General features: G+C 39.7%; 1 protein-coding gene across 1 annotated transcript in view; it reads left to right on the forward strand.

Moving 5' to 3' along the window:
* Positions 1-2,682: 2,682 nt before the first annotated feature.
* LOC140845272 (SPATS2-like protein) overlaps positions 2,683-26,087 on the forward strand; it is a 68,194-nt gene continuing 44,789 nt past the window's right edge. The window contains 4 exon segments of the mRNA XM_073219266.1: positions 2,683-2,735; positions 2,828-3,030; positions 19,216-19,422; positions 20,763-20,898. Coding sequence (XP_073075367.1) covers positions 2,683-2,735; positions 2,828-3,030; positions 19,216-19,422; positions 20,763-20,898 — 599 coding nt within the window.

Raw genomic sequence — 26,087 nt, forward strand, 5'->3', positions numbered from 1 at the left:
TACCCGAGGCTTCTGAGAAATGCGCCTACCCTAAGTTAGATAACTAGAAGTGGGCAACAGCCTGGGAACGCCTGGGGATGTAACCTGTGATAAATCACATAGACAGGCTTGGGTAAGCAAGAGATAACAATTGAAGTGGGCAGGCAACTGGCGCGTTCCCTAAAAAGGTTACAATGTTTCCCATTGGTTACAATATAGAGTGTGTTTTAAACCTATTAGTTGTAGAACTGCGTGGGCTTTGGTGTAACTGCTGTGAAGATCCTACGTAATCAGTACCCAAAGTTGCTTCGGGGTCGGCAGTTCGTACTCGGCCTTACTCGGCCTGCTTGTCAGGGGAGGTGCTGTCGACCCCAGCTTGCTGGCTGAATAAAGACTTTGCTTGGATTTTCATCTCCATGTCCGTGTGTCTTGTTCTCTGGGAAACCCCGGAGTCCTAGACCCTAACAACTATAATTTAATAACAACAGTCTCAAAATCCTTTGTAAATAAGGTATTTCTTCCTCAGAATTAATCTCTAAAAGCTCATTGTCCAAATTGCAAATAGAATTTATGCCAAAATATGAAAATTTAAGAAGTAATTGAGTACTATAATGGAAAGCAGTAAGCAACTCACCTTCTTCCTCTGATTAAAAAGAGCAGCATTTAACATTTTTTAGATTTAATTTTATTTAAAAAGGTGAAGTATAGCTTTAAGTAAGAACTACCGTAATGACTATTAGCCACTGGAGTGACTTAAAAAGAAACCTAGTGAATGTGACTTCCTAAAGTTCTTCCAAAGGAAAATACTGGGAAACATTCATTCTCTGGGCAAATGAGAGAAAGACCAGCTTTCTGGTTAATAAAAGTCTTAATTACAGCTACTTCTAAGTGCAGTCTTATTATTTCTAGTACATGTAACTCAAAAAGCCATAACAGAGGCACTGAATTGGAAACTTTGAATAGATAGGAATAATTAGCCTGTCTAAACGTTAGTCAAAGCAATATGGCCTTCTGCTTATCTAACAGTGACAGTAGACTGAATAATTGGTACCTTACTAATTTGAAATTCGTTATAAAGACCAGCCTGAAGTTTACCTTGAGTAGCCAACACACTCAATGTAGAGAACTATTAGTATAATGAGATTGTATGAGAATGCTTAAAACTGTTAAAAGAATACATTTAAGAGCTACTCTTTTAGAAGTACCTATTTATATGAAAACAGCTGATGTCCTCAGGACCAGTAACTTATTCTTGAAATTACCTCCAGGACAGTTGGCATGAGTGAAAGAACTTGGTTAGAGGACATGGAAACAGTTGTTACAACTGACCAATAGTAAAACATTTTCTTGTAAAGTATTTCATAACTTAATCGGGTTAGGCTTTCCCTCTGAGTCCATACAGTTCGTTCTGCAGATGTTTGTAGATAGCATTGAGAAAACCTGGACCTCAGCTTGTCATTTGACAAACTTATTTTGTTTCAAAGTGGAAGCCTTGCAAAGACCCAGCCAAGGTGAGAAGAGCAAAGTTGACATCAGGTAATCTGTCCTCTTTCTCACCTTTCAAGGTGTGAACATGAAGAGTAAAGGCAGAAAAGGAGCAGGAGAAGCCGAACAGAAAGCTGTCATTCACTTGACTAGTAATATTCAAAATCCCATGTTTGATCCAGAAGATTATAGGCATTTTGATTCATATATCAAAAAGAACAAATCTAATTCTACCTATGGCAATGAAGCTATCAGAAAATTCTCAAGATATATTTCATCTTCTCTAAGACAACATGATAAAAAAAAAGTAAGCTTCATGTAGTGGGGCTTAATATTTTGATAAAACCAAGATCATGAATTAAATGAAAATCTGGAAAGAAAAATGGTGCTGGCATTTTTATTAAGGTAGGATTTATCAAAACAAATGAAAAGCCAGAAGAAAAGCATTTGCTACCAAGATGGAAAGACAGAGATTAATTTTGTGTGGTGTTTATTATGTGAATACATGTTGAAGATTCCAATTTCATGCTTCTTTCAAATATGTTAATATTGTATACCCAGAAAGCTTCCAGGTTCATGACTATCTCCAATTACCAGCCATCCTCACTACTAATGCCCTTGTTTTCTGTTCAAGTGTTTTTAACCACCAGGTGTGCTCTAGAAGTCCCAGAGTTTGTCTTTTTAAGTATTAAGGGGAGCCCAGTCACAGAATTCAAAGGATTCAAGACATTAACTTGCCTGAACATATCCTGTAGCACAAAAGAAGAAATTAGGAAGTGGACTGGCGTATGAAAATCTCCCAGCAGTTTCAGTATAACTATAATTTAATAATAACAGTTTCAAAATCCTTTTTCAAGTAGCTTTAAAGCTCCTTCCCCCAAACTCCGTTTTCCCCAGAGGATCAGAACCTTAGTGTCCTCCTTGCCTCCCTCACCCCCATCACCTCTTTAAGCAGCAGCAGCTAGTCTCCCATGACTTGATAACTGATGACTGAATTCCAGTCCTTTCAGGACAGCCATCCCAAAATCTCATCATATTGCCATTCGTATACAAAGCACTTTAATTTGCTCAAATGCTATCTTAGCCAGTTAAGGCATACCGTGTTATTTTTTTTTACTTGTAAAGGAACTTTTTTTTGTTTACTATTTTACGGGGTAAAAGTTACACAACTTACTGTAAGAAAGAAGATACTTATGTTAATTTGGTTGGCTAATAAAGATGTGGGCGTCACCCGTTCTATTAGAAGAACTGGAAAACAAACCAAAAAAAAGGTAACAAAACTCATTTTAATCTCCCTGATTCACCTTCTATGTCAAGGGTCTGAGCTGAATAATAGTATCTCCTCGTTTGCTTCTCATTCTAGAACAATAACTAAAGACAAGGCAGAGAGGCCCGAGGCTGGGCCCCTGCCGCCCTCGCTACCGCAGATACAAAACGGCCACGCAAAGGGCTGTGAGAAGGACAGCTCGTCCGCCGATTCTGCCAGCGAAAAACCAGTGCTTATCCCTCATGAGAAAAAGATCTCAATACCTGAGGAACCTTCAAAGGCACTCCGTGGGGTCACAGGTCAGTAATCCTCAAGTAAAGTTACTTAGGAAGACATAAAGGAAAAGCATGCAGGCAGAAGCCATTGGGACGGTCATTGCTACTGTCGGTATTTCTGGAAGTGCAAGGTTGTTCTTCACAGTGTAGTCGGATCCAAACAACTTCCTGCAGGAGAGGCCAGGGTCAGGGGGAATGTAACAGGGATGAAGAATAAATGCTCAAATCTAGCCCTGTACTAAGAGGATTACTTTCTTCTAAAAAAACTTAGTTCTGGTCTGTACTAGGAATATAAGGAAAATAGAAATTCCAGTTTAAAGAAATCTTTTTATAGACAACTCTGCTGGAGTAAGGGAGGTAGAATTGGTGACAAGTGGAAATGTTATTAAAAGGTAGACCAAATTATTTTATATTATCTGACAGGACATAATCTCCCAGGGTGGTAGAATCTGGAATGTTAATTATTTGGCTTTATCCATATATTAGTTGATCTATAAATAGGCACTGCTTCACCACTATAGGGCCTTTCATCATTTCTTCTCTAGTGACCCATTTCCATTCTGAAAAATAAGGAAACTGATTTGGAATGTACTAGATCATTAGTCCTCAATACTATCTGACCCAATGCTCCACTTTTATAACAAATCCTAAAATAAAACCCACAGATAGTATAATCTACCTGTAAACAGAATTTCAATAAAGTAAAAAATATAAGAAACCAAGAACAACTAAAATAGACGACCTAGTAAAATGGTCAAATATTCACACCCATTTTGTACATAAAAAGTAAGACAGTAGTCAACTGGATATTGTGGACACTGTTTCTTTATATTTCCCATGTGAAGTAAGAGCTAAATAAGTATTTTTGTATATAAACATGAAGTCACTGTGAATGCAACAGGCACAAATACAGACTGACCCAGGGGTGCTGGTTTTCAGCTCAAATACCATGACTGCTGGTGTGGTCAGCCATGTCATTTTCCATATGGTGAAAAACTTGGTAAAGTTCTGAACATCATAAAATACATTCTTTTCTTAATTTACACAGTAGTTGAATCCTGGAAATCCAAGTAAATCCTGGAAATCCATAGGAAAACTACCAAAAATACTTTGTGTATATAAAGTCATGAGAAAAAGTTTGGGGTCATTCTTTATTATATGGGATTCCTGTGATTGTAAGTCATCTAGCATCCTGCCCTCCCCTCCCACACACACTATATCATTTTTTAATAAATTTAAAAATGCCCTCAGTTTTTTAAAAATGGCTCCTAGAAAGTGGTAGACCCTTTAGTGAGAGCCAGTACACTAGGTGATTCCCATAGTCAGTCTTGTAGTTATAAAATCCTGAGTTTACTGAATCGGTGGCTTTTTAAATCCTTACACGCAAAGCACTGTGCTCTTATGACTTGGTAGATTCAGAGTTGCATATGGTATGCTCAGGGTTCTGCGGGAATCACATATGGATATCCTTGGATATCCATAAATCACATTGGTGAATTATGGTTTGGAGAAGAGTGCCACCTCCACCTGAGTGGCCTAGGAAGAAATCATGGGGGCTGTGGGCATGGGAGGGCCAGTAGACTTGAGGTGGTAGAGGACTTGGAGGGTTAGAAAGAAGTAGGGGGAACTTTACTCAACGCCCTCGAATATTGCCTGCCTGCCAACTGTGAGGCAGTGCTAGCCTCTGATAAGCCAAAGGTGAATAAGCTGGGGCCCACCCTAGGGAAGAGTTCAGTTTCACAGGAGACAGATGCAAACAGAAAAGCCTATGGTGACACGTACCTAATCAGAGATAACAGTGAGGGAGTTTTAAATAGCTGATACACTCTACAACACATTATTAAGTGTTTAGATTGCTCTCACAAAGCACCACTTTCCTTCCATAAACATATTACCTAACAATTCTATTAATAGCCAGTGCTGTATTTAGGATTATCCTTAATACACAATTATTCCTTAAAACAAACAACAATAAAAAGAACTATTTTCATTTAGAATCGAAATTTCCAGGAATTTTTTAATTCAATTTTAACTCTGCATACAGTTCTGGGAATGTTTTGATTTGTAGTCAGGGCAAGAGAAAGAAATTAAATAATTGAGTGGCAGATTCCCAGCTTTGCTTGTAATTGCTTTCACATGAATTACTTTCAAAATCTAATTACTCAAGTTGCTGTTTTGATATCAATCATAGACTAAAAGCATCACACATATATTTGTTCATCTACTTACATATACCTTCTTCCTATAACAATTTGGTAACTCTGTCGAGTATATGACATGAGAGCAAATTCAGTATTGAAGCACTTCACTTCACAGTGGCTAGCTGCCTTGAGAGTTGAGCACCCACTAGAGGAGTTCTCTGCACAAGGGGGCTTTATAAATCCTAACGTGAAACTCTCTGTGAAGGTCCTTTATTGCACAAAGAGCCACCCCAACATCTGTTCAGTTTCATAAGTTTGGTATGAAGGCATTGAGTTGTGTCAGAATTATTTGGTAGTGTTTCTGGTTCAGTACAAATCTATGCTTCATGTAAATTCTTCTGATAAAGAATAAATGATGGTGCTGGAAGCTTATTAGATGCTTTTGCAAAAGGAAGGGAATCCTCCTAGTTGACCATCAACTTCATTAGCAGCTCCTCTATTATGAGGGCAAACTTAAAATAAGTTTGTAACTAGTTAGGCTTCCTTTCCCCAAGATAATGAAGGTTCATCAGCTAGTTGATGTCAAATGATTTTGAAATGCTTGCTCAATCTATCAGAAGTCCTGAGACCTCTAAGAGCTCTTTCACAGGTGAGTGCTAGGACTTGAACATTCTGCACCCCATTTGGGGTAGACCTGTGGAACTGGAAAGGATAGGAGTGAGCCTTTGATCCTGGCCGCTCGCTTTATAGCTGAAGAAACCAAGGCTTCCTGGGTTGAGAAGCTGGTAAACCCACAAGTCTGTGGTAACTTTCTTTAGTTTGGGAAAACCTGACTCAAGTCCATGTTGTTTTATGCATGCTTTGAGCATTACTGCTAAAACAAAGGGCTCCCTAACTCCTAAAAATGAATAATTGAAAAATTAGGAAAAACTAATCATAACAAAGCCATATAATGATATTCTGTACTTGAGTGGGTTTGAAGTTTGAGCCTGAAAGAAATCTCCAGTCTGCTTGCAGTGGAGCGTTTATCAAGCTTTCCAATAAGAAGAAGAAGAAGAAATGGCTCAAGAAAGCCTGCCCTGCATGCCCAGCTGGGTCAGGCTATGAACATGTGGAACATGTGTTTTATCTTTTTATAACACCTTGACATTCAAGATGTCTCTTTTTAAAAGTTTTAAACAGAATCATTTTCTGGTAGGGGAAAAGTTATCATTAAGATGTGTGCAGGTGGTTCAGGGGTGTTAGTGTGACTTCCTACATGAAAAATAACCACCAAAGCATCATGATTTCAGGCTGTAAATAGAGCCCTGCCGAGTGGGACAATGCTGCATGTCAGCACATAGCACAGGAGTTTGGGAGTAGGATTTAAACTTAGTACAAAATTACTTCTTTCAGGCTTGGAGTAGCTTTTTCTGTACTTCAGAATTTTTAATAACAGCTCAAATTAGATCTTTTACATAATCCAGTCATGATCATCCTGTGTCCAAGTACCAAATCAGACACGTCGTAGATTAAGGTTTATTTTTACCAAAAGTAATGATAAAGATCGTTTTTATTTCTAAGGCTCCATCTAAATGTCTAAAGCACATTGTGACTTAGGGTCCAATTTTTCCCAACGTCTCTCCTGATCTACGTTTCTTAGGGCTCAGATTGCTGAAATGTACAGGTGCTTCTCACCGTATAGATCAGAAAGGGACTTCAGATCCCTGTGTTGTCTTTCTCCCACTGGACATGGCTCCCACTGAATACGAAAGGAGCAGGATTGTAGGCCACCTAAACGAAAAGATGAATCAAAGTTTCTCTCAACAGGCTCCACTGCCATAAACTTGGGGTGGGGCTTTCCTTGGCTTCAGCATCTTGTGTGGGCCCCCAGCAAACTTCCTTTGTATCCCTTCATCTGGTAGGCATCCTGGGAAGCCAGATCTTCTGCTTACCAGCTTCCCTGTCACCTGTCTCAGACAGAAGGCTCCATGCTGAGTTCACTGACCTCCATGAAGTGGACCTCACAGCCTGCCCTGTATCATAGGAGCAGCCTAGTCATCTTACCTTTACAATATGGGTTCTGCTTTGGCATAGAACTGCTTTCTCAATCTCAAGGTGAACTGAACCAAATGTGAGAGAAAGGGTCCTGTTATTTTAGAATGTTGGCTGCTTGTCAGTCATTTGTGCTTTTCATAAAAAAGAAGAAAAAATCACCAGACTGTTGATGATGTGAGGTTCCCCATAAGATTTCCAAGCAGATTTTTTATGCTGCTGTTGGCCCTAGTCTCAAGTTGATCTCCCCTGTTTCTCTAAGCTCTACATTGGACCAGAGGATTAGAAAAGATCAACAAGAAGGAAGCAGCTCACCTAGAACTTTAATAGTAAAACTTAATGTATATATTTCAGGCTTTCAGCAGTGCCAGCTCTCACATGGAAGCAATATAATATTGTAGCTAAGAAACAGGGCTTTAGCATGAGGGATGTTTGGATCAAATCTTGACCTCGTCACTTACTAGGTGTGTGACCCTAGACAAGTTGACCATTCTGTGTCTCATTATTCTCACCTGCAAAATAGAAAATATAACTCCATTTTACAAGGTGGTTGTGAGCAGTAAGTGAGATACATAAAGTGATTAGCCCTGCATCTGGCACAAAGTAAACCTGCAAATCATTTATTTATCCACCTTATAAATATTTTTAAGCATCTTGACATGTGCCAGGAATTCTTCTAGAAGAAGTGAACAGGACAACAAAGTTTTGCCCTTATGGAGTTGACATATATTTTTGAGGATGGGGAGAAGAGGTGCATAATATACCAGAATACAACTAAGTTACCAAGATGATTATAGGTTTCAGTAAATGTTGTGAAGGCAGGGAGGAGTTGAGAGACCAGGGCAGGGGTCAGGGCAGAGGGGGTGTGCAGCAACTTCAGATAAGGCCATAATGTGACATGAGTGAATGAAGAGGGGACATTTAAACTGAGATCCAGATGCCTCAACTCACGTTCTTTCACACCAGATTGTGATGGTCTGAACAACTCATGTTTTATTTAAACCTTAATTAGGGACTTTAGCTGAAACTCTTATAGAGTTGTAACCATATGTTTTTACAGTTTTTTAAAGATCTAATACTTTATTAATATTTACAGCTGATATTAAGTAATGTTACATGAACATGCATTTTTGAAAATTTGCATTTTAAAGCACATAAGCATATCTATTGTTAGTCTTACTCCTCCTTAATAATTGTTTTAGCATCTAAATGCTTAGGCTTCACTCCCATTTATAGTTGTGTGTTGTTCAGTGGCAACCTCACCTTCCAGCAGCAGCAGTGTGTCTGAACTGTTGAGGTAAAATTCAGGGAAGCCTTAGAATGCATTTCACTGACTTAGACCCCTGCTTCCTTTCTCTGTGGATGGTAAAGCAGAGACAGATACAGGATGTAGCAATGTGAAGGTACAGGAAATAGTAAAACCCCTCAGGTCTTTTTCTGCTCTGGGTAGAGTCCAATCCAGAGCCCTCTCCTTTCTCTTTCTCATTTGAAAACTACTTTTGCTGCACCTCTACAGCAAAAATACAAAAACTACTCATCTCTGAGTAGTTAATACCTTCATAATTTCCCACCCATAGCTTATTATGATGATTTGTTACAAATTAAATGTAATACACTCCTTGCAAAGAACAAAGGCCTTCCAAAAATTTTTTTGAACTAAGATTTAAATGGCTCTATCAAATGCATTAAGAATTAAATGTTTTGCAGGGAAATAAGTCAGTGAAACAAATCATGCCTACCTTGTGTCATTGACAGCTTAATCATTGACTTTATTACCTATTATCTTTTAGTATAAAAACTATAAATGTATTAATGATATATTAAGCCTTGCAAAGACAATGTAAATAAAACTAAAAGATTTGTTTACAGTCAGAAAGTTACCAGCTGTATGACCTCTGAACTGATCAAGTTCATAGGGCTTGAATGAAACAATAAAGTCTATCTGTATTTGATAAAGACATTATGAAAAGGCATAACTGACTGCCTTTTCCAAGACATATGTCTTCAAAATAAACCTGTTTTGGTCTCTATTCCAAAGTTATTGGTTCCTCTGTTCATTACCCTGTCTTGTGGCAAAATAAGAATGGTGAAACATGCAAATCAAAGCACACACTGCAATGTGAAGAGTTTTCTTGGGGCTTCATCACTAGGACCATTATTCTGTTACATCTTAAAAGAGTTCTCTTTACTCAGTGTTCCATTTCTTCACTCTCTCTCTCACTCATCAACCTATTCATTATTATATCATTACAGACCCATCACTGGAAAGAAATTGCTCCCTCCGGGGCCTTCATGTATTGAATCTAACAGATGTGTTTCAATCCTTACGTAGCTCCAGGGGGAAAACATGTTCACATCATGGGGCAAATAAACCAGTGAAACCGGTGAAGCTGAAATCAGTCAAGGGAAAAGTTAGATGGGAGAAGCTCTTTATTGCTTACAAGAGGCCTGGCTCTGTGGTCTCTCTCCTGCAGCTGCTCTCGCTTTGCCCTTCCTCACCTGTCCTGGAGTGCCCTCACCTCTCCCCCGCCCCTTCTGGGAGAAACTCCATAGGTGGAACTCCAGCGACTGACAGGTGCCAGACCAAGTGCACAGCAGAGGGGAGGAGAGGACAGCTTCTCTCCACCCCTTGTTCCTGGAGGCTGCCAGAGGCTGCAGCAGTAAACACCTATTGTTGTGTAAAATGACTAGAGCCAGGGGAGAGGTTCTGGAAATGTTGCACTTTTTACACACACCTTACATTACCTTTTCCATTCTGCAACATTCAACACTGTTTAGAAACCACACTATCCTTACTTAACACTCTCTTTTTCCTTTGGTTTCTGTGACATGACACTCCCCTGATTTTACCCTGCATCTTCCTTGCTTTCCTGTTTCCTTTGAGGGTCGTTCTTCTACACCTAACTGTTAATTGGTGAAGCTCATCAAGGCTTGGTTGGTTCCAAGTCCTTTCCTCATGTAAAGTTAGTCTTTTCTTACTACCATAGCCAAGTTTTAATTATGTAAGTCGGCTCACAAACTCATCTTTCCAGTCCAGGCTACTCTTTGAATTCCAGGCTCTTGACATTTGCACTTTGACATTTCAAAGCACTTCAACAACATGCTTAAAACAAACTCAATGATCTCCCTTCCCAGTCTTGGCTTTCTTTTAACGTTCCTGATCTTAGTGTACCATCCATCCAATTGTGCAAGCCAGAAATCTAGGCATCAGTCATGACATTTTCCCCTCTCTCATCCCATATCCAGTCCATCACCAAGTCCTGTTATGTCATTTCCAAATATTCCTAGAATCCTTCTGTTTCTCCCCATCTCTACCTTTGCCTTTGCACCAAACCCACCATCCTCTCTTTCCTGTATTGCTGCAATAGTCCACTGATTAATCTCCTGGCATTTTCTCTTGGTTCCCCTCTGAATCATTCTCTGTACTGTAGTCTTTTCAAAGCACAAATCTGAACTTTTAAGACCAAGAATCTTACCCTGGCCTCCAGGCCCAGTGTAGTCTGTCCCTGGTGTCCTGCTCCAGCTCTCTCTGCTCCAGCAGTACTGGTCTCCTTTCAGCCCCTCTTACTGATCATGTGTATCAGTCAGGTTCAAGTCAAAAGAGAAAAGCCACACTGCTTATTTGACTAGGAAGAATGAAATACAAATACAAACATTTACTAACTACAGTAGGAGGTGGTTAACCACTAAAGGGGTGAAATGAGCACTCTGAACGGTCTAGACATGTCAAGAAAACAGTTACTACCTCTAGGAAGATTGGACAATAAAGAAAATAGTACTGGGAGAGCTGCCCGACCCAAGACTGATTGAGGAAGGTGTGTGGCTACCAGAGGAACATGCAGCCTTGTGGTAACAAACAAAATGTGTCACAGGGCATGGACTAAACTGTTCTATAGAAGAGACCTATCATTGCCAGAGGATGTAGGTAGACTGGAACGGCTCAAAGCCATTGCCTGTCACAGGGGAAGCAGGACAAACAGCATGAGATGGCTGCAGCCCCTCTGCATGGCTTCTGACCCCTGTGATGAATAATAATATTGAAGGACCAGCACCTAGATGAGAAGTGTATTCCTCCTGTCCTGATTGCTCTGCAAGGTCACTTTATTGCCCTCTACTGACAAAGCTAACATTTTGCTAGCTGGCAAAAGAGTTGTTTACAGAGTCCAGACCCAGTATCACAAAGTAGGGCAAAAAAATGTGGATTTGAGCCGAAAGACAATAGCTTGAAACCTGGAACACAGTATTTCCTCCTGCCTCATGTGCTGATTATGCCTGGATGCACTGTCCTGCTCTCTTTACCTGATTAGTTCATGTGATTTCAGATGAGTTTAGGAGTTATTTCCTTGGGAAATTCTTTCTCACAACCTTAGGTAAAATATGCCAATTATAGATTTCAGAATACTATGTACTTGTCTTTCATAACACTTATCACAGTTGTAAGTCAACATTTATTTGCATGGTGATTTGATTAATCTGTCTTCTTAGACTGCAAGTTCTAGAAGGATAGGGCTCATATCTATCTATGATTACCATTAAATTTCTGGTGCCTAGAACAATAACTAGATATAATATGAACTCAAACAAGCCTTTCTCATGATCTTTACTGAATTATTAGTGAAAAGATATGTGGAGAAGTGTCGGTTAAATTTTTTAAGTCATGCTGCTTTTTAAAGAAAATTACGGATTTTGTATTTCTGATTTTAAAAGGTTTTAAGAAGAAATTATACTAATTGAAAAAAATTTGAAAAAGGCAGTAAGCTTTAAGGAAGGAGAAAAAACACTATCTTCCAGAAACAACCACTATTAAACTTCACTTCAGAATTTTTTAAATGCACAGATATATATGGAATTTTTAACAAATACCATAATATATAGTATGTATACTTTTGTTTTCTTTTTACTTACATGATTTGGTAAACACTACCTCATATCATTACATGTTCTTTAAAAACATGATTTTAGTAGCTACACTGGATTTTTATGAATTTGAAATACTTCTTTTAACTACTCCAAAACTATTATCCATGTAGATTATTTCCATTGGTTTGGTATTATTAAAAATGCCTTAATGGCCATTTCTTACATATAAACCTGTATAAACTATGATTATTTCCTTGGCATATTTTCTTAGAAGTGAAATTTCAGTTTCTAAGAATATGAGTATTTTTGAAGTTCTTAACATCTTGCTGTCCAAAAAGATTGTACTAATCTCATTGTTTTTATTTGTAAAACCTATTAGTAGGGAAATAGAATGTTTTTCAGATATTTAATTTCTATTTGCATTTCCTCTTTTGTGATCTTTAAGAACACTAAAATCAATGATCAAAGAACCACCAATTATATTCTCATCAGTTGTCATAAAACACTATCATATTCATTTAAGTGCTTTTAAGGTAATGGTAGCAGCTTTAAATAACACACACATTAGGAATTTTAGACATAATTTTATAACAACACAATTATACTTGTTTTTTTCCAAATAAAACTACTTTACAATACTGGGTTAATTGTCATCAAATGATGTGCTTTACTTAAATGACGTGTGTATGGGAGACTGCAAAACCATCTTAACTGAATGGGTTTAAATAATTATTTTAGAACAATTCTATATGTAATACATTTCTTAAAGTTAAATTTGAACTTTTTGTGTACTTCCTTCAGTCTGCTTACAAGTACAGTCAAGTTTCACTAAAAAGTAAAAAAATAATGAGAAAAAAGAGTTCCCAGAAACTTTCAAATCTGAACACATACATAACTGTACATATATTATGAAAATCTTTGAATCCAAGTCCACATATTTCTCCCAAGAGGAAGATTTCTTTTCTTTGATGTTGTTAACAAAGAACAACTACCACAGTTCATGTTTTGCTGTGTAAAATAAATCAAGTCAAGGAGAAATCAAATATGTAAGTTGATACCACGATCCAGTAACTGGAAAACTGATAGTTCTCAGTATTCGCAAGAGTTAATTGTGAGAACAACTGCACACATTACAGCTGAATGTAAGTGGGGGCCAACTGACTAGAAAATCATTTGGCAATGCATATCATAATTTTTTCACAAAAAAGCCATAAATTTATACTTCTTCATCACAAACCCCATTCAGTGATAGTAAAGGAATTTTAAAATGTAGAAGTCCACAATAATGAAGAAAAAGGAAAAGAGGGCCTCCGTTTTTAGAAGAAGGAAAGTGGAAGAGGATTTACCGATGAAGCAGAGGATGGGAAGCTACAGCTTAAAATTCAAAGGGAGAAAGCTTTGGCAGGGTTAAAGATGACTGCCTAGAAGAATATGGGGAAGTTCTGGATTTAGAGTCAGCATATAGTATGGAGGGCAAGCTTAAGGACAGAGGTATTAAACAGAGGAATCAAGTGTTATTTTGGAGGACGAATCCAGTGTTTCTTAATGCGTCATCCACAGTGTTCAGTACCCAATTTTTAAAATTACAACACATGGGAAGAAACAAGAAAATGTGACCTATAATGAAGAGAAAGATTAGACATTGGAAGCAGACCTGTAGACATCCCTGACATTGGAAACAGTAGACAGGAATTTAAAATATGTGAACATTTTTTTACAGAAAAAAGATGGACATATAGGTGAAGAGAAGGAGAATATCAGGAAAGATAAAAGGAATGAAATGAAAACCTTAGAACTAAAAGGTATAATATCTGAATCTTTTTTAAGTCATCAGATGTACCTGACAGCATTTTGGACAATTAAGAAGAAAGAATCAGTGAACTTGAGGACAGGTCGAAAGAAGTTATCCAAACTGAAGAACAGAGAGAAAAAGATTAAAAGAAAAAAACAAACAAAAAAATGATCCTCAAGGACTTAAGTGGCAGTATCAAGCAGTCTCATATGTATGTAATTGGGATCTCAGAAGGGAAAAAAGAAAAGAAAGAATGGGGAAGAGGCTCTAAGAAGAAATAATAGTCACACTTTTTCCAAATTTAATGTAAAACAATGATCCACATACCCAAAAAGCTCAGCAAAATCCAAGCAGGATAAATCACAGACAATCACACCAAAACACATCATAGTCAAACTACTGAAAGTTAAAAATGAAGAAAAATGTCTTCAAAGCAACCAGAGGGGGGGAAGAAACCATTACATACAAGAGAACAACAAGAACAAAGGTTAACCTATCCAAAACAATACCTACCAGAAAACAATAGAATGAAATCCATAGTGTAATAGGGGGAACTACCAACTCGGAATTGTATATCTAAAGAAAGCATCCTTCAAAAACGAAAGGAAAACAAAGATAATTTCAGATAAACAAAAGCTTAACAGTAATTAACAGTCACCAGCAGACTTGAACTACAAAACAAGCTAAAAGATATTCTTCAGGCTGAAAATAAATGATATCAGATTGGAATTTGGACTGCAGGAAGAAATTAAAAACACTGAAAATAGTAGCTATATAGATTAAAATAAAAGGTTTTACTTTCCTTAGTTTTTTAAAAAGACAATTGACTAAGCAATAATAGTAATGTGTTGTGAGGTTTACAACAAATGTAGAATTAGAATATTTAACTAAGTGTACAGTTGACAGGAGTGGGTAAATGGAATTATACTATTATACAGTTTTTACATTACACATGAGACAGTACAATATTGATTCAAATGACACTGTGATAATTTAATGATACATACTGTAATCCTTAGAAGCATGGAATAAAGAGTTACCACAAAAAAAATAATGCTGACAATTACTAGAAAAGCAATTCTCCTAAAAGAAGTTAGGAAAAGAAAACAAAAGAAGCAAAGAATAAACACAACTCAAAATGGTAAACATGACCCAGTAATATCAATAATCACATTAAGTGTAGATAGACTAATCACAGCAGTATTTACAATAGTCAAGATATGGAAGCAACCTAAGTGTCCATCAGTAGATGAAGGGATAAAGAAGAGGTGGTACATATCCACAATGGAATATTACTCAGCCATAAGAAGAAAACAGACCCTACCATTTGCAACAACATGGATGGAGCTAGAGGGTATTATGCTAGAGGGTATAATGTGAAATAAGCCAGGCAGAGAAAGACAAGTTCCAAATGATTTCCCTCATTTGTGGAGTATAACAGCAACAGCAAAGCAAAACTGAAGGAACAAAACAGCAGCAGACCTACAGACTCCAAGAAGGGACTTACCAAAGGAGGGGGGGTTAGGGAGAGTGGGTGGAGAAGGAGAAGGGGATTAAGGGGCACTATAATTAGCAATCACAATATAGATAGGTCATGGAGAAGGCAGTACAGCATGGAGAAGACAAGTAATAATTCCATAGCATCTTACTACACTGATAGTGACTGCAATGGGGGGTGGGGGCAGTGAGGACTTCTTAATATGGGTGAATGTTAAAACCACAATGTTTTATGTGAAACCTTCATAAGATTGCATATGAATGATACCTTAATTTTGACAAGTGTAGATGGACTAAAAGCTAATTATAAGGCAGAGGTTGACAGACTGGATAAAAGAGCAAGACCCAACTATGCTTATTACAAGAGATAGACTTTACATATAAAGACAGAGTCTTCCATTGCTTATTCATATTTTACATACCAGTTAAGGGGGGAGAGACATTATCCCATTTATCTCCTATGACTAAGAGAGGCCTTGCACATAGTAGGGACTTCATCCATATCTATTGAGTTAAATTGAATCAGAAACCAGAACAATACTTAAGAAGTTATATACCATCTATGTTAGGATTTGATAAGTATTTTTAAAACAAGGAAGGTCAGGTAATAGTTAAATTCAAAAGTATATAAGCTTCTGGGAGCCATTATTAGATATATGAATAAGGATTAAATTAAAATGTATATAATTTTTATTTAAATCTGAGCCAATTGGATATTTCCAAAGATAACTTTTCTTTCTGAGATACAGCTACTTTGGTTCAAATATTTGATGAATGTTGGATAAAGACACAGCCAGAGACTCATATCAAGCTAAGCTCCCTGTAATGGAATGGACGTAGGAATGCCTAGTACCAAAGTAATGCTGATTCATTCATCCACTCGCTCCTCCATTCAGTGCTCATCACATACCTACTAGGCACCGGCTATAAAGTGATGAACAAGATGTACATTGTACTCTGTTGCCACTTTTCTCGTGTAGAAATCTCAGAGGATATTTTAAGGTTTCACAAAAATCAATACACTCTCAGTCCAGAATGTAGATTAGTAGTGGTTATAGACTGTAGACCAACAATCTCATGCTCCTTCTGGTTTATATTAGTGCTATCCAATAGAAATGTAATGTGAGCTATGCATGTGATTTTAAAATTTCTAGTAGCCCCACTAAAAATCTGAAAAGAAACAGGTGAATTAGATTGGGTAATATGTTTTATCTAAATATATCCAAGATACTATTTTAACATGTGATCAGTATTTTTTAAATTATCAGAGAAATATTTTTAATTCTTTTTTTGGTACTAATTCTTCAAATTTCAGGGGGGTATTTTACACTTACAACATGTCTCAATTCAGACAAGTCACATTTCAAGTGTGCAATAGGCACATGTGGCTAGTGGCTACCTTAATTGGGCAATGAAAGGAATCATCTCCAAGTCAGCTATCATATATTGAAGTTTACTAGTGGATTCTAGAAAGATAATGAACTGATGGTACTTCTGGCCTGTAATGTTAGAGGAACAGAGCTTTATTCAGGAAAGAATTCCTATTATTGCTAGAAATACAGGATTTGTGGTCAAGATGAACCTAATTTTGTTATAGCTGAATAAGCCTCCACCAATTTTCATCTGAAAGAGCCTCAGAGTCTCACTGTATTTGGAGACAGATCTGTGCAACCAATGTGCGAATATATCCTAGTAGTCTTTGAGAATTTCAACTCTTACCAGTGTTAAAGCATTACACCAATAATGAGACAGTTTTTCAGGACCCTAAAAAATACTGCTAAACTTCTCAATAAATATTTGGTGGACTGAATGAGGAAATGAACCAATAGCCCACATGTAAGTTCTCTGATACACAAGCAGAGTATTTTCAGCTCTAGCTCAATTGTATTCTCGTCTTCCATTTAAAATCCTTTTGCATTTGAAATAATTTTTTCTTCTATTCTAAGGTCATTTTGTCCATTAGGCTATAGTATAATTTCCCTAAGGCTATAGTGTAATTCCCCTATTTTCAAGAATAAGACTAATTTACCACAACATATACAGTGCCATGTATTTTAGATTTTTAATTTACAATGTTTAATCAAAGTTGAATCTTAACTATGATTTAGAGAAGAAATAAGTTGGAACCAGCCTATACGTAATCACTGTTTTAACAGAACATTTACAGAGTCATCAAAAAATGAGTTGTTTGTCTTTCTCAAAAGTTTCTCCAGGTGGGCAGTGCCACCCATCTTTACCCCAGCAGAACCACCCTGCAAGTAGAATCCTGGGCCCAGTGCTGAGTGAGAATCTCTGAAAGGGGTGTCTGGGAGTTTGTATTTGTAGTGAGTACTAAGGGAGAACTCATGCGCACTGAAGTTTGACAACTACTGCCCTACCGTGAATTCCATTTAAATCAGTCTCATTACTGGAGGGAATGCTCTTTTCATCACTTAATTACTTTGTTCACACCTTTGCTGAACATTTCACTGTGTACTATAAATTTCTCTCCAAGTAAATTTTAGAGAGGAATCATCATTCAGCCCATGAAAGTATGTTGTGCTGTCTTGATACATAAGTTATAAATGATGTATTCAACTAAAGTCAATTTACACTTATCATTTACACTGACTAGGACCCAGATTATATTCTTTTGCACTTTCTGAGTGTAGTCTCTGTAATATTTGTGATATGTTGGGAAAGATGTTCTTTGTTTCTTATTTTTTCTATGAAATCATTTTAAGTGTATTTTTGTTCAGTCACAGTTCTACAGATAGAGACAAGCACTAGGGCTTCAAAAATGAATCCAATTTTAGTATTTGCCGTTGAGGGAATCATAGGCTCTTCAAGGCAGGGGCAAGGAATAGACATTTAAGCCTGTGTTCAAATACAGTACACCTAGTTTTTAAGGGGTACCATGGGAGTAGAGAGAAGTGAGGAAGGCTGAAAAGAGTCTGGGCTTTATATAGATGACGTGCTCTGGGTGGGAGCCAGTCAGCCAAAAAAGCGAAGTCATTCCCACAGGGTCAGTCAGGACAGAGGGAAGATCAGAACATGGTTCTCCCAGACCCGAGCCTGCACTCTTCTACCACACCCAGCCTTCTATAAGAATCTGGCCTTCAGAAGCACAGTGGCTTCCCTTTTTTCACACCAAAGCTCCCCTGGTTGTCAGAAAGATGTTAAGGGTGATTCATTTCCTTTTCAGGCTGCTAAGGTGTCATTTAATTCACTCCAGCAATAACTAAATAGAAACCTACCTTTAAAAGGATGTCAAAAGCAACATGCTGCTAATTTATTGCCACATCTATTAAAACTCCAGAGAGAATCTGACTCCCTAGATTTTAAATATAGTTGAGATATGATGATGATGTTTCCTGATTTAATCCCTCCACAAATTAGATGAAATTATTACAATACCTCTTGTCACTTCATTCTTGCTCTATCTCCAATCATTCTTCTGCCTTCATTAATTCAGAGTAAAATATCACAAGACATTAATGGAACACTTGGAGGCAGGAAGGCTACTTTTTTATAGCCTCAATATTAAATTGTACTGCAAGACGCCTAAGATAAAATAAAACCCTGTTCATCTCACATAAGCCTTGTAATAAACCTTCCTGGATAGTTACAGGCGAGGAAACCAAGGCTCAGAGACGTAAAGTGACTTGCCTAGGGTCACCCTGAAAGTGATTACCAGAGCCAAAGCACTCACCCAGGTCTTCTGACTCCAAGTCCAAGGCTCTTCATATTTCTTCTGGGGATAGTTAAAACAGTTTCTCTACTGTTTGCAATGAAAGGCATTATTGCCAACATGTAAACCCAAACAAAAATCTTGGCATCCCCCCATTACTTCATCAGTGTTTTTAGTGTATCACTTCACAGTCATTATTTGGTGTTTTCTTACAGAAGGCAACAGACCACTGCAACAGAAACTATCCTTAGATGGGATCCCCAAAGCTATACATGGAACACCAGAGAGGTCAGATGGCCTACAGTGGTCAGCTGAGCAGCCTTGTAACCCAAGCAAGCCTAAGCCAAAAACATCTCCTGTTAAGTTCAATGCCCCTGCAGCTCATCTTGAAATAAAGCCAGATGAGTTGGCAAAGAAAAGAGGTAAAGTGATTTCTTTTGCACAAATGATTCACCATATTTTGCACACACAGAGAAGTGCCAGAATGACAGACCTTTCCAAATGATGCTGCTTGGTGAAGAGAGATACACGTGAAAGTACCTTTCTTTTTGTGACCCACATGGATTAAAGGGCAGATGTGATTCCTCCCATGTTAATCCAAAGTCTTGAGTGTTTAAGAGAAAACACATCCCCTTTCTCTGTCCCACTGTGGCCACTTTTCTCTTTGTAGGCATGGGTGAATTTGCACCACAGATACTTTCTGCCATGATACCTTATAAAGCATATGTTAATGCAAGAGCTCTTTTAGAAATGCAAATGCTGAGTGTTTTCCTGATACACAGGTACTTACCTTGCATTAAATGAAGATGAGTCTGGAGGCTAATATGTCTTCTTCAGGTATGATGGACACATAAGTTCAGTTCTGTGTTAGAACTTCAGGCAACATAACACTGCAAGAGGGTTTCATATTTGACACACTGTTTTTATTATTTTTTTCACTTTGATATACTTTATATGTAACTGCTGTTAAAAATGAAAGGGGCTAAATCACTTCCTTTCTGATTCCCAGATTAGCATTCTTTTCATGCAGCCTCTGCTGTATCTGATTTGCTTGGTTTCAGTTTGATATACTCTCCCATTTTTCTGGAAGGAGAGTTCTTTCTTCTCAGAAACATGGCCTTGTTGGGATAAGAACAGTTTGCCTATTTGCCCTGCACTATCTGTAACTATGGTGACAGTTTCAGGAAATCAGGCGAGCTTGGTGCCCCGAGAGCTTCTTTAAGTGCTGCGGCTACAATTACAGGCCTGGCTCAGGACTGATGGGGCCAAAGCCGAAGTACCTGGCACCAGTGCTCCATCCTCCCAAGCTCATCTGCACGTCTCCCAGTCTCTGTGTCACCTTCCTCTCCAGAAGGCCTGCTGGCTTTTAACCACGTGGAAGTGGTGTTGACACAGAGAGCCAGCAACACAAATGGCCTTTAGACATATTAGATTCTAAGAAACTGCAGTTTGTAATAGAACATAATGATCAGAGCCTCCCACCCAAGAGCAAAGGAGACACGTGTGCTCCTACTGCCCCCCCCACGCCCTGCCAAGAGACCCCCCCACCCGGTGAAACCCCAGCCACCTCAGGGGCCATACAAACCACCCACACTGGCTTTTAAATACAGGGTTATAAACAACCTCTTGAAAAACAAAAAATAAATCTCTTTCTTTTTATTGGCCAGGAGTGAGTTAGTTGCTTTCTGGTTAATGTTTAGCTCACAAATAAAAAGATAAAATATTCAAGTTAACAGTTCTTTTTCCTTGATATTAATTTTAGGCCCAAATACTGAGAAATCAGTGAAGGATTTGCAGCGCTGCACTGTGTCTCTCACTAGATACCGTGTCATGATCAAGGAAGAAGTGGATAGTTCAGTGAAGAAAATCAAAGCTGCCTTCGCTGAATTACACAACTGGTAAGTAATTTGACTTAGAAACCATAAATGTGTGGCACTTGAGCTGTTCCTACAGGTAAAAGCATCAGATGGAAATCGTTGTTTATTTAATACATAAACATCACAGAACCACCCTTCAGCAGATTTTTTAAAGCCCTGCAAGCAGAGGCATATATATCTTGGAAATAAAAAAGAAGAGAAAGTGTTTGAATAAAAAGAAACCTGATACACATAATTCATTAGAGTTTGAAGTTGGCTCAAAAGTATGTGAATGATGTAGAACACAATCTCAACAAAGAACAAAATAGATAATACTTTTGACAAATCTCTGGAAGGTTTATATCATGAGTGCTACTAAGAAAATATATTTTCCAGCCTTATCATTATAATAGAAGAAAAAATCCCTTAGCAAAACTCAGTGATATCTTACGTGAGTCCAGTGATAGAATCCCATTCTTGAGTAACTTTAAAACTGAAATTAAGAAATAGTACCCTGATGTGGTTTGGGTCCTGCCTGCCCAGCTCTGTCCCACTCTGCAATTATTTTGATGGAAGACATTTCTTTGAGCTCTGTGTATTTGCTCATGTCCACAAATGGAATGAAGTATCTGTTAGCAAAGATTAAGTTATTATCAGTAGAAAAATGTTCTCACTATCAATCAAAACTCAGTTTCAAATGACAGAAACTCAAGTCCACTTGAGTTAATGACAAAGGGGATTTATTGGCTGATGTACGGGAAAATTCCAGAAGATCCCTGTAGGCCCTCTGGTTCTAAGCCCAAAGTGTTACTAGGATTCAGTTTCTCTCTCTCTCCCCTCCCCTCCCTTTCTTCCTTCCTGCTCCTCTCCCTCCTTTCCTCTCTCAGGGTCTCCCACAATCTCCTGGTTTTGCTTATTTTTGGCTTCATTTTTAGGCATGATCTCTCCATGTGGCAGTGAAGATGACCCTGGCAGCTCCAGGCTTTTATAATCCCCAGTGCCTGTGATCTGAGAGGGAACTTTATCCCCAGCAGTCCAACAAAAGCCCAAGAGCCAGCTCCAATTGGCTGGGTGGCTCATGTATCTGTCTCTAGGCCAGTCTCTGTGGCTAGTCTCTTCCCACTAACCAGTCAGAGTCCTGTGCCTGTCACAGAGTTACTGGTGGTGTGAACCCCACCTTAAGCCCCTGAACTGAGAGTTGAAGAGCTAGGGTTACCCAGAGGGAAATCAAGACTCTAAAGAGACAAAATCTAAGACAAAACACACATCCGTAATGCTCAGACTCAGATAACTTGTACTTGTTCCCTGTTCTATCATTGGCCTCCCAGTGATTCCAGAATTTGGTCACATCTTCTGCATATTTTTCCTCTCCAAGTCCTTCTTTTGACACTGATGTGCTTTGTAGCTGATTATAGAGTCATGTAACAGTAAGGATCACGCTTAACACTAACAATTTAAAATTCTTGCATTTTAAACCATCTACTGCATATAAGATCCCAAGGGTGCATAAGACATCAGGGACTCGAAAGAAAACCAAATCCTTTCATTCAATTCAGTGAAGAATCATTTACCACCACCCTGTCACAGCACCGTGACTCTAATGGGATTCTTCTCTGTCTTATGAGATTGTAACCTTACTGTTTGTTCAACACAAACTCCACGAATATGTTTAGAAGTACTTAGAGAAGGTAAAGATGCTGTACAAATGAAAGGTGTTATCATTATTGGTGGTGGTGGTGGTTTTCAAATGTTAACAGTTCTGTGACCTTTCCAATCTATCCTTCAGTTACTCTAATACATATATATACAGACACTCAACTTCCCAGCCTGTCCTCTAGAGCCAGAGTCAGCAAACTGTGTCTGTAAAGCGCCAGCTAGTAAATACCTTAAACTTTACAGGCTCTAATGTCTCCATGCAGCTGCTCAGCTCCAGTGTTACAGCCTGAAAGCAGCCGGAGGTAATGCAGAAAGGCAGGGGGCCAGATTTGGCTCATGGGGGTCATTGTTTGCCAGCCTCTGTCTGGAGGCATTAGTTATGTTAGGGTCTAGGACTCTGGGGTTTCCCAGAGAACAAGACACATGGACACGGAGATGAAAATCCAAGCGAAGTCTTTATTCAACCAGCAAGCTGGGGTCGACAGCACCTCCCCTGACCGCAGGCCGAGTCCAAGTTGCTGACCCCGAAGCAACTTTGGGTACTGATTATATAGGATCTTCTCAGCCGTTACACCAAAGCCCGCACAGTTCTACAACTAATAGGTTTAAAACACACTCTATATTGTAACCAATGGGAAACATTGTAACCTTTTTAGGGAACGAGCCAGTTGCCTGCCCGCTTCAATTGTTATCTCTTGCTTACCCAAGCATGTCTATGTGACTTATCACAGGTTACATCCCCAGGCGTTCCCAGGCTGTTGCCCACTTCTAGTTATCTAACTTAGGGTAGGCGCATTTCTCAGAAGCCTTGGGTAATTTACACAAGAAAAGACTGGGTGGCTCTCGCTCTAGGTAGTCAGGTTAAGTGTCATTAGTTCTTTTTCCTGACTCTTGATGCTCTCTGCACTCCATTACATTTCCCCCCTTTTCTTGATCAGACTAAGGAATCTTCCACAGCGGTGTCTAGGGCCTGATATTTTTAGCGAAGGACCAGGAGTTGGATGGTGTCAAACCTCTCCTGCACAAATTTAAGCAGCCTGTTTATTATACACGGGCCGATGGTAAGCAAAAACAGCAGGATGACCAGTGGCCCTGCAACGGCCGAGAGGAGGGTAGCAAACCATGGCTTGTGCTTGAACCAAGACTCAAACCAGCCTTCACTGCTGCTGCTTTCATATTCTTTACGCCACCTGTCAAGATCTTTTTTTTAGTTTGGCTAAGGAATCTCTGACTGCACCTGTCTTATCTACATAGAAACAGCATTCTTCTTTTAGGGCTGCGCATAACCCACCTTCTTTTAAGAACCAGAGGTCCAGGCCTCTTCGGTTCTGTAGGACTACCTCTGACAAGGAGGTGAGGGATTGCTCCAGGTCTGATATTGACTGTCGGAGTTGTTCTAGGTCCCTGTTGACTGCCAGCCTCAGGTCTGTGAGCCCTTTTTCCCGAGTTACAAGGGCTGCGACCCCAGTGCCTGCCCCTGCTATCCCTAGGGAGAAGAGGGTCCCAATGGTCAGGGCGGTAACAACCTCCCTCTTGCTCCGGTGGGGGCTCGGCCTTTTTTCCCAATAAGAAAGGAGAGATTCATGAGAATGATACGTTAGGCGAGGTAGAATGGCCACCAGCACACAAAACTCACTGTTAGCATTGAACACAGAGGTGGATAAGGCCGGAGTGAGGCCTGTCTTTGAGCAGAGCCACCAGCCTGAGGAGGGTATAATTCACTTGTCCTGCTCCCATGTGGTGTTATTATAGGAGGAGCATAACTGGCTCTGGGCCGCCGGGACTGTGCCTACACACGTACCAACGACTGAGACTTGAGCGATTTTAAGTCCCCACGGTCTCCCGTCCCAGTAAGTGGGATGGGAGTTGTTGATAGTGTAGGAGCCATTTATCCCGATTGCCTCATAGAAAGGGGGGTGAACCTGGGTAGCATAGCCAACAGGGATCGGTGAGGGAGGAAGTGGTGTGGTTAAGAGTCTCTACTACTGCCTGCACCATTTCCCACATGGGATTATCTAACCCGGAGGGAGTGTGCTGGGCCCATAACCCAGAGGTCGATGGACCCGGTCCTCTCGTGGGCTCTGGAGCAAGCGTTCTGGTCGGCATTTTCTCATCCTTTTTGCTCAGGCCCTTGTCCTGGATTGAAGGTTTCTGGGGATTTATAACCGGGTTGGGACCTACGGCGGCGGTGGGAATTGACATGGTTAATTTAATGATGAGGGTCGAGCCGGCATGCCCCCCATATTTATAATACACCATTCCCCACGTTAGTCCATTTATCCAGTGCGATACCTCAGTGTTTTTGCCCGTCTCGGTGAATTGAACTCTTACTCAATCCTGGTCCATTTTGTCACAAGCCTTGGTTTTGTAAAAGGTCACAGGCTGGTGACAAGGGATGCCCTTGTTGACATAAGTAAATTTGACAGAATCAATTTTTGTAACTGTCCATCTCCAATCCCCATCGTTTGAGGTTACACAGTCCCAGCTGGCACACAAGAAGTCATGCCCCCCCCCACAGTGCCTTCCTTTACCTGTTCCTGGGCAAGCATAAAACCCATGGGAGCGAGCCAAATTTGGAGGGACAGATCGGTAAACGGGGTTGATCTGCCGAAAGCAGAAATACAGGTCAGGCCACCAGGTTCCGAATGGCGCACTGTGTTATGTGGAGTTGATGACTTCCCCATTGTCGCTATCAATCAGCATCCAGGTCAGGTTCCTTGGTTGATGGGGGTTGGTGCCTCTGATCCCCACAGATGTGGCTCCCGTGAAGATCCATACTAAGGAGCTTATTAGCAGGATCTCTTTCATCTTCGGCTTAAGTGTAGTTTTAGGGGATTGGCAGGATGCTGCTGCACCTTCCACTCTTCGGTTTCTTGGATCGTGACGAGGTAGGACCCGAACGTGGGTGTGGTGCACCCATGGAGCGATACCATCAACCTTGAGAGCAGTGGGGGTGGTAAACAATACAACGTAAGGTCCTTTCCACCTGGGCTCGAGAGTCCTCACTTGGTGTCTTTTGACCCATACGATATCCCCTGGGACTATGCCATGTTTCGGGCTCAGAATTTTCCCGCCCTCGTAATATGCTCTGATCGGGGGCCAGATTTCCTGCTGTACTTTAGCAAGAGCTTGCAACACATTCAGATAGTCAGGGGACGGGTCCTCTGCACTGGGAAACTGCACTCACCGGGTTATGGGTGGAGGGGCCCCGTACATTATCTCAAATGGAGTTAAACTATGTACATAGGGGGAGTTCCAAGTGCGGAAGATGGCTAAGGGAAGGAGGGTCACCCAGTCCCCGCCAGTCTCCAATACCAATTTAGAAAGGGTCTCCTTCAGGGTGCGATTCATTCTTTCTACCTGCCCAGAGCTTTGTGGGTTATAAGCACAATGTAACTTCCAATCTACTCCCAAAGCTAGGGCTAGTCCTTGCAGGATTTTGCTAACAAAAGCCGGGCTGTTATCGGAACCTATTGCTTCAGGGACCCCATATCTGGGGATGATTTCCTCAATTAATCTTTTTGCTACTACCTGGCTAGTCTCATGCTTGGTTGGAAAGGCTTCCACCCACCCAG

The sequence above is a fragment of the Manis javanica genome, chromosome 12 (genome assembly GCF_040802235.1).
Source record: "Manis javanica isolate MJ-LG chromosome 12, MJ_LKY, whole genome shotgun sequence".
NCBI classification, from domain to species: Eukaryota; Metazoa; Chordata; class Mammalia; order Pholidota; family Manidae; genus Manis; species Manis javanica.